Source organism: Littorina saxatilis, unplaced genomic scaffold, assembly GCF_037325665.1.
Source record: "Littorina saxatilis isolate snail1 unplaced genomic scaffold, US_GU_Lsax_2.0 scaffold_1512, whole genome shotgun sequence".
Lineage (NCBI taxonomy): Eukaryota > Metazoa > Mollusca > Gastropoda > Littorinimorpha > Littorinidae > Littorina > Littorina saxatilis.
Window position 1 is genome coordinate 1 of NW_027127016.1, and position 9,512 is coordinate 9,512.

At 42.3% G+C, this 9,512-nt stretch overlaps 1 protein-coding gene and 1 long non-coding RNA gene across 2 annotated transcripts; both read right to left on the bottom strand.

Moving 5' to 3' along the window:
• Positions 1 to 2,448: 2,448 nt before the first annotated feature.
• Positions 2,449 to 8,702, bottom strand: LOC138955482 (uncharacterized). The gene is made up of 3 exons (XR_011452249.1): positions 8,543 to 8,702; positions 5,396 to 5,519; positions 2,449 to 3,715 (listed from the first exon to the last, which is right to left on the bottom strand). It is a non-coding gene; the product is annotated as an uncharacterized lncRNA (long non-coding RNA).
• On the bottom strand, positions 6,111 to 8,327 carry LOC138955481 (uncharacterized). The gene has a single exon (XM_070327078.1). It carries the CDS (start codon positions 7,333 to 7,335, stop codon positions 6,358 to 6,360), a length of 978 nt encoding a protein of 325 aa, XP_070183179.1. The 5' UTR covers positions 7,336 to 8,327; the 3' UTR covers positions 6,111 to 6,357.
• Positions 8,703 to 9,512: the final 810 nt, after the last annotated feature.

Genomic DNA, 9,512 nt, shown 5'->3' on the forward strand with positions numbered 1-9,512 from the left:
AGCTGTATCTATATATATATATACGACTTGTGTCTGTCTGTCTGTGTGTGTGTGTGTGTGTGTGTGTGTGTGTGTGTGTGTGTGTGTGTGTGTGTGTGTGTGTGTGTGTGTGTGTGAGTGTTCGCGATGCACGGCCAAAGTTCTCGATAGATCTGCTTCAAATTTGGTGGGCATATTCAGGTACACCCGGGACAGGACACAACCTGGTCGATATTTCAACACGTGCTCTCAGCGCGCAGCGCTGAACCGATTTTGGTTCCACCTCAGCTACCCGGGCCCCCATACCGACACACCAAAGCCAAAGTTCTCGGTGGATCTTTTTCAAATTTGGACACCGTATTCAGCTACACCCCGGACACAATATCATCGATGAGATATTTCAACACGTGCTCTCAGCGCGCAGCGCTGAACCGATTATGGTTTTTCTGTTCATTTCACCATTCCCAGTAACTCTTCCTTATCTTCTCCATGTTTTCAGCGTTTACCTCCCTTCCTTCGTATGGTGCACTATAGTATGAGGGGGCATCTTCGGATATTCCCGGCGTTCTGTTACTATTTTTAGAAGGTCACCGCAGTGTCCAGAACGTAAATTGGACCCGTAAATTATCCTCACTGTAAAAGTGCAAAGGTCGAATCAGTTTATAGCCACGCGAAAAATACACTGTCATCTATCTCTCTATATATACGGCTTCTCTGTGTTTGTGTGTGTGTGTGTGTGTGTGTGTGTGTGTATGTGTGTGTGTGTGTGTGTGTGTGTGTGTGTGTGTTTGTGTGTGTGTGTGTCTCTCCATGTGGGCAACACCTGTGGATTGTTCAGTTCTGTTTGTGATGTGGTCTGGCGGCTTTTGTGTATTAGTATGTACTGGCCTTCCTTTGAGAAGCCATAACAGTTCAAAAGGGCTTAGAGATAAGCTCTAAATTGCTCAATCCTGTTTGAGTGGAGTTCGCCTCCAAAGGTGATTAACACGGTTACATTCGTCGACAAGGATGGGACTCGATATGGTCAGGAATGGCATTATGGCTACTGAATCATTTTCGTGCTGTACCCATTCCACGAATCTGGGAGGGACCTAAGCTTGTCCATTGTTCGGACCCGGCGAAGCCGGCGTACGGCTCTAAGTACTTCTTCCCGGCGAAGCCGGCTACCCGGCGAAGCGGGTATTCATCTAGTTAATATATATATGTTTGGATTCAGGGGTAATAAGGAAAACACTGCCGTATGACCTCTGTGATTGAAATTCCATTTTTATTTTGAAAGAAAGTGAAAAAATGAAATAATTTGATTGAACATGTCATGAACTAACTGTTAAGGTATCAAGGTGCAATGCAATCCTATAGCCCGGACTGAACCAAAGCTTACTTGTTAAAAAAGTCAAAGAAATAACTTTCCAAATGTGGTCTATCTGTCTGTCCCGGTCTCTGTCTCTTTCTGTCCTTGTCTGTATCTCTCTCTCTCTCTCTCTCTCTCTCTCTCTCTCTTTCTCTCTCTCTCTCTCTCTCTCTCACACCTTCTCGCTCTCTTTTTATATTTAGTCAAGTTTTGACTAAATATTTTAACATCGAGGGGGAATCGAAACGAGGGTCGTGGTGTATGTGCGTGTGTGCGTGCGTGTGTGCGTGCGTGTGTGTGTGTGTGTGTGTAGAGCGATTCAGACTAAACTACTGGACCGATCTTTATGAAATTTGACATGAGAGTTCCTGGGTATGAAATCCCCGAAAGTTTTTTTCATTTTTTTGATAAATGTCTTTGATGACGTCATATCCGGCTTTTCGTGAAAGTTGAGGCGGCACTGTCACGCCCTCATTTTTCAACCAAATTGGTTCAAATTTTGGTCAAGTAATCTTCGACAAAGCCCGGACTTCGGTATTGCATTTCAGCTTGGTGGCTTAAAAATTAATTAATGACTTTGGTCATTAAAAATCTGAAAATTGTAAAAAAAAATAAAAATTTATAAAACGATCCAAATTTACGTTTATCTTATTTTCCATCATTTGCTGATTCCAAAAACATATAAATATGTTATATTCGGATTAAAAACAAGCTCTGAAAATTAAATATATAAAAATTATTATCAAAATGTTTTTTTCGAAATCAATTTAAAAACACTTTCATCTTATTCCTTGTCGGTTCCTGATTCCAAAAATATATAGATATGATATGTTTGGATTACAAACACGCTCAGAAAGTTAAAACGAAGAGAGGTACAGAAAAGCGTGCTATCCTTCTCAGCGCAACGAATACCCCGCTCTTCTTGTCAATTCCCCGGGCACTGCCTTTGCCACGGGCGGTGGAGTGACGATGCTACGAGTATACGGTCTTGCTGCGTTGCGTTGCGTTCAGTTTCATTCTGTGAGTTCGACAGCTACTTGACTAAATATTGTATTTTCGCCTTACGCGACTTGTTTTCTTTTTGTTAAAAACACGCAGATGAAGTCTAAAATCAAAAACATTGTGCTCAAAGTTCTAATGATATGACATTTCTTAAACGAAAGACAGTCAGTAAAAGTAACGTACGCGACAAAATCTGTGTCTGTTCGAATTAGGATTGACTGATTTTTTTTGTTAACAAGAGGTTTTGGAAAGGATAACTTCTAACAAACGGAAGAAAGTTGGGTAATCGGGATCATACTTTTTATATTTAGTCAAGTTTTGACTAAATATTTTAACATCGAGGGGGAATCGAAACGAGGGTCGTGGTGTATGTGCGTGCGTGCGTGCGTGTGTGTGTGTGTGTGTGTGTAGAGCGATTCAGACTAAACTACTGGACCGATCTTTATGAAATTTGACATGAGTGTTCCTGGGTATGAAATCCCCGAAAGTTTTTTTCATTTTTTTGATAAATGTCTTTGATGACGTCATATCCGGCTTTTCGTGAAAGTTGAGGCGGCACTGTCACGCCCTCATTTTTCAACCAAATTGGTTCAAATTTTGGTCAAGTAATCTTCGACGAAGCCCGGGGTTCGGTATTGCATTTCAGCTTGGTGGCTTAAAAATTAATTAATGACTTTGGTCATTAAAAATCGGAAAATTGTAAAAAAAAAATTAAAATTTATAAAACGATCCAAATTTACGTTTATCTTATTTTCCATCATTTGCTGATTCCAAAAACATATAAATATGTTATATTCGGATTAAAAACAAGCTCTGAAAATTAAATATATAAAAATTATTATTAAAATTAAATTGTCCAAATCAATTTAAAAACACTTTCATCTTATTCCTTGTCGGTTCCTGATTCCAAAAACATATAGATATGATATGTTTGGATTAAAAACACGCTCAGAAAGTTAAAACAAAGAGAGGTACAGAAAAGCGTGCTATCCTTCTTAGCGCAACTACTACCCCGCTCTTCTTGTCAATTTCACTGCTTTTGCCATGAGCGGTGGACTGACGATGCTACGAGTATACGGTCTTGCTGAAAAATGGCAGCTACTTGACTAAATATTGTATTTTCGCCTTACGCGACTTGTTTTTTTAATCATCTAGGACGAGACATAATGAAGGTAGAACTAAAAATACTTTAGTTCCTACATCCACTAATTCTTGTGTGCATAAAGACCGTTTATAATCTCATGCAGTAAACAGAAAACAAGGATAGACAGGGAAAATTCGTTCCCGAGTTTCAGCGTGTGCAGGACCAATGGTGACGTCATTGTGTAGGCTGTCTGAGACCACAGCTAACACTCTCCGTCCGTCACCTTGGTTATGCTGGAACTGAAAATGAAAGAAATACAACCTCGTCAACGCACACTTTATTCCGTTTTTCCAAAGCTCACAATCACTGCAGCAATGGCCGCTTGGCTGTCGAGTCTACAATCGTCACGTGACGATCAGTACCGGGTCACGTACGTGTGTCAGCTAACAAACATGGCGTCTTTTCTTTCGGAAATCGGTCGAACATGGAGGCGGTGATCGTGATCTACGATGTGAATATTTTCCAAAGAAAAACGCGTCGTACTTTAATTGCTTGGTTGATTCAATTACGCTTTTAAACAAACAGTATAGTGTTCCTTATCCAGATGTCACGTAAGAAAGTTACATTTCCCCTCGTGATATTATAGGATGTGTCTGAAACACGTGTACCGGAAACACGTGTAGATTGTTTGTCTCACTAAAAGCAAGGCTATTTACTCTTTCACTACCAATACAAACCCGGCACAGTTATTTCCGAGCATCGTGTATTCACATTCCACCACCACAACTGAAGTAACATTCTCGTACTGCCGGCAGTTCCGTACACCACACACCTGCATATCCCTTTCTTTCAATATATACAATCAATATACATAACATACACTCATTGCATAATCAGAATACGTCAAGAATTCCCTTTCCAACACCTCAAAGTAGGCTAACATTGACCATAATCACAATACGTCAAGAATTCCCATTCCAACACCTGAAAGTAACATTGACCATTTTCACACCAAGACCTGTGCGGCACGCATTCATGGCTATAGCTGTTGCCGTCGGAGCCGTACACAGACAGACATAGACGGACAACACAGAAAGAAAGAAAGAAAGACAGACATAGACAGACAGACATAGACATACAGACAGACATAGACAGACAGACAGACAGACATACAGACAGACATAGACAGACAGAAAAACACAGACAGACAGAGACAGACAGACAGACATACAGACAGACATAGACAGACAGAAAAACACGGACAGACAGAGACAGACAGACATAGACAGACAGACATAGAGAGACGGCCAGACAGACAGACAGACATAGATATACAGACATCGACAGACAGACATAGACAGACAGACATAGACAGACAGACATAGACAGACGGCCAGACAGACAGACAGCCAGACATAGACAGACAGACATAGACAGACATCATAGACAGACAGACAGACAGACAGACGGCCAGATAGACAGACAGACACAGACAGACAGACGGCCAGATAGACAGACAGACAGACGGCCAGATAGACAGACAGACACAGACAGACAGACTGCCAGATAGACAGACAGACAGACAGACAGACATAGACATACAGACAGACAGACATACATACATAGACAGACAGACAGATATACAAACAGACAACCAGCCAGACAGACAGATAGACAGACATAGACAGACAGACATACATAGACAGACAGACAGACATACACAGACACACAGACATAAGGCTGTACCTATTGTATGAGCGGCATGGTTTCTAAATCGAGGCTGGGGTACAGTGGCTGGCCGAGTCCCACAAATACTGTTGAATTGTAGCATTCACAATGGGTGCTTGAGGTATCTCAAAGAGCAACACTGTACACTTGCCGGATAAAGGGAGTGGGTGAGGGGGAGGGGGACTTCCGAAACCTATGAGACCCCCCTCAGACCCAGCCCTGCATAAAGACAGACAGAGATGGATCCTTACTCGCAATCCTGCGCCCTCTGCAACATACACTCGTTGCTGTACGTCTTCCCGTCAGAGCCGCACACCGGGCTGTACATCCTGTTGCATCCACGATTGGACTGACACGCTGTGGCCGTGCTGAAGGCTGCGTGAGGAAAAAAGAACAAGAAAATTTGCTGATTCAAATCAGCAGGTTCCCAGACGTTCCTTCATGTAATTTTTAGGTGAATGGTCAAAGTGGTTTCTTGCACACACTCAGTCATCTTACACAACAATGCAACACATGGATAGGATTAATGGAATGACATGTGTTTGTCAACAACGAATCATGGGATAGAAAACTACAAAATGTGAAAGAAAGTACATGGTGACAAGGCTACACACAATAGTGGAAAATTGTTTAGGGGGTATATAATGTTACAAATAGCACAACAGTATAAAAAGGGGTTCAAAATAACAGACAAACAGAAAAAAAGTGTTTTGCATGCAAATGTTGACTTTGACGGCCATATTTTGACAAAAACGTACACAAATTTTAAAAATAAATCCAAGCCATACCAGACTCTTTCAACTATTTCTGTTTGTTTTCCTACTTTCTAGAATGCTTGGTGAATATGATGACGCATTGTCATTGTGAATTTCCTGTAGAATTTTTTTTCCCGCATCACATAATTTATATACATGACAACATACGTTATGAACGAAAACTCAAAAATACCAAACGAAAAATCCCAAAATAAAAATATGAATAAAGGTAACCTAAAGCCAATGCGTCATCATTATCAACATGATCTCCTGCAAGTGTGTGCCAAATTTCAGCACTGTACTATTCACCATTCCTGAAATATTTGCCTTCAAAGAGTACCATTCTAGCGGAATTTTTACTTTCGAGAAAAACCAAGACAAACACGAAAAATAATTCAAGCTTCACAGTACCTTCCTTTATGGCCAAAATGTGCACACGTTATAATACTATAAGCTGCTCAGTTCATCCCAGGGCCATAGGTCTGTCCTTCTCTCTCCTGTTGCACTGTCCTGGATTTGCTGGCCCTCTTCTTGTCTTTTCGGGACCGCTTCCTCTCCGGCTGGACCGCCAGTTCAGCTTGGTCACACCGCCTTCGGTCCTGCCTCACCTGGTAGTCCTTCAGGCCCTCAGCTGGTGTAACACCCAACTGCTTCATCACATGGGAGAGGTGGGAACATCCCTGATTGAAATGGGACACAGCTGAGGCAACAGCTGCATTCACCCGACTGGCGCCCACATGCACAGTTTTGGGGCAGCGCGCCCAGATCTGTCCGTTGACGCATTCGTTGGCATTCTGCGTTCTGCCATGCTTGATTCTGGCCATGAGACCAACGTCTGACATCCTGTCATAGATGGGTTTGACTGCTCTGGCCACATCAGCTGACAGTGGAGTCCCCACATTGTCCTTGTGTGGTGGCGGCTCTTGTCCAGTTGCCACGGCCTTCTGAAAGAAGCACGAGGAGTCGGCGCCTACTGGACATTGCTGGTGCTGAGGGTTGTCTGTGGATGAGCAGTGCAAAAAAGATGCCCAGATGGCCTCCTTCATCTTGTCAGGTTTGCCCAAGTTCTTCATGATGGTATTCCTGTAGTAGGACTGCAGAATGGTGCAAGCGTTTGCAGTCAGGGCGCCACGATGACGTCCACCAAGCTTCTCTTCCTTTGCCTTCTTTCTCAGCGCCGTCCCCATTCTTTTGTCGCAGTGGTTGACACACTCCAGCTTTTCAACCGGATAGAGGTTGGCATCAACCACTGCCTTGAAGGCCACAGAGTCACCATCTGAAAGCATTCTGGTATAACGCATGTTGTTTCTGCGCACTGACCTTCCCCACAAACGAAGGGCGGCTTCCTTCTCCATTCCTTTCGAAGAGCCTTCATAGTTGGCTTCACAACTAGGCTTGTGGTCTCTCCTCCATTCAGCTCTCTCCACTTCTGTCATCCTCCTTTTGTTGTTCAGTGCGCATGCCTGGCAGAATTTTGACAGCACTTCAAAATCAAGCACAAGTCCAGTCCCCACATCAATGACGATGCCAACCCCATAGTTTGAGGTAAAACCTCGCTTGTCAGTGCCAGGTTCCGAATCAAAACTGGCCAGCTCATTCACAGAGAGAATGACAGCGGGAAAGGGGAGAGAATGCTGAATCCAACGGTATGTGTCATGTCGGAACGGGGTTGGGAGAATTTGGCGTAACTAACAGTCAAACAAATGCATTTTTGGCATTTCAACACACAATGAAAATAAATTCTTGACACAGTTGGTTTTGAAACACCTTTATTTTGCATAAAATAAGTGTTTTATGTGAAAAACATCGGTTGAACCTGAATGAGAAAGGATTATTTGGTATAAATATGTCAAAATCTCAAAACTGACCAATTGAACACACAACACGATTTTTGACTTCAGACGTGTGTAGCCCCTGGCTAATTATTATTGCAATAAATGTAAATACTGATTGTTGCTAATAACATAAACGAATGATTTACGAAATTACTATTCTAGCAAAAGTAAATACATGTGTCATTCAGTGGGCGATCACTGAGTGGTATGGGAATAAAATCGTAGCTGCCTTGATCATGCTGTAACACTGTGTCGTCTGCTTTACTCTGTGTTTGTTGTATCGTCTGCTCCAGTCTGCACACTAAGCGCTTACCGTAGTGGCCTAACAACACCGGAAGCTAGATGGTTTGCGGATGTCGCTCTACCGTGTTTTTTGTCATATTTTTAGCGTGTGAGATCTGAGATAGTTTTTTTTGGTATTATATAACCTATTATAGTGTAATTTTGCATCATGCACTAACAGTTTCAAGAAATAATGAAAAACAAATTGAAATACATTGCTGCAAACAACTAAGTTTGCCGAAAATTAGTTCCGGAATGTCACCGTTCACACAGGCAAATGCCTCCGCATAACCCAGACCTCTGGGTCTGGGAATAACAATAAGGTGCAGAAAACAAAATATGAGTTGCAAACACAGACTGAAGAACAGACAGACAGTCGGACAAGACAGTCAGACAGGTACACACACACACACACACACACACACACACACACACACACACACACTCACATACACACACACACACACACATACACACACACACACACATACACACACAGACACACACACAAGCCAAAAAAGCATACCCATGAGGCCGAGGAAAAGAAGAACCAGAACAACTTTCATCTTGACGGTAAGGGTTTGTACTTGATGCTCAATTGATCCTGTATCATAGAAAGTCTCCCTATTTATACAACACAATCCACATTTGTTTTCCTTATCTCTGCATCAGCATGTGTTGGTTCAGCTGTTCACTAGCTCGGTGCAACACTATCTCTTGATCACGTAGTGCAAACACATAATTTATCATGTTCAATATCCAGTGTCCTTGTTCTAACAAATGAAGCAATGAATTGTACACAGAGAGTGTATTTGTCTGTCTGTTTGTCTGTCTTTGTGTCTTTCTCTGTCTGTCTGTCTGTGTTTGTGTCTTTGTCTGTCTGTGTGTCTGTCTGTCTGTCTGTCTGTTTGTCTGTCTTTGTGTCTTTCTCTGTCTGTCTGTCTTTGTGTTTTTCTCTGTCTGTCTGTCTTTGTGTCTTTTTCTGTCTGTCTGTCTTTGTGTCTTTCTCTGTCTGTCTATCTTTGTGTCTTTCTCTGTCTGTCTATCTTTGTGTCTTTCTCTGTCTGTCTGTCTTTGTGTCTTTCTCTGTCTGTCTGTCTTTGTGTCTTTCTCTGTCTGTCTGTCTTTGTGTTTTTCTCTGTCTGTCTGTCTTTGTGTCTTTCTCTGTCTGTCTGTCTTTGTGTCTTTCTCTGTCTGTCTGTCTTTGTGCCTTTCTCTGTCTGTCTGTCTTTGTGTCTTTCTCTGTCTGTCTGTCTTTGTGTCTTTCTCTGTCTGTCTATCTTTGTGTCTTTCTCTGTCTGTCTGTCTTTGTGTCTTTCTCTGTCTGTCTGTCTTTGTGTCTTTTTTGTCTGTCTTTCTCTGTCTGTCTGTCTTTGTGTCTTCTCTGTCTGTCTGTCTTTGTGTCTTTCTCTGTCTGTCTGTCTGTCTGTCTTTGTGTCTTTCTCTGTCTGTCTGTCTGTCTTTGTGTCTTTCTCTGTCTGCCTGTCTTTGTGTCT

What these genes read in the sequence shown, in the direction of transcription:
- LOC138955481 (XM_070327078.1), bottom strand. Translation starts at nt 7,335, where the DNA reads ATGACAGAAGTGGAGAGAGCTGAATGGAGGAGAGACCACAAGCCTAGT.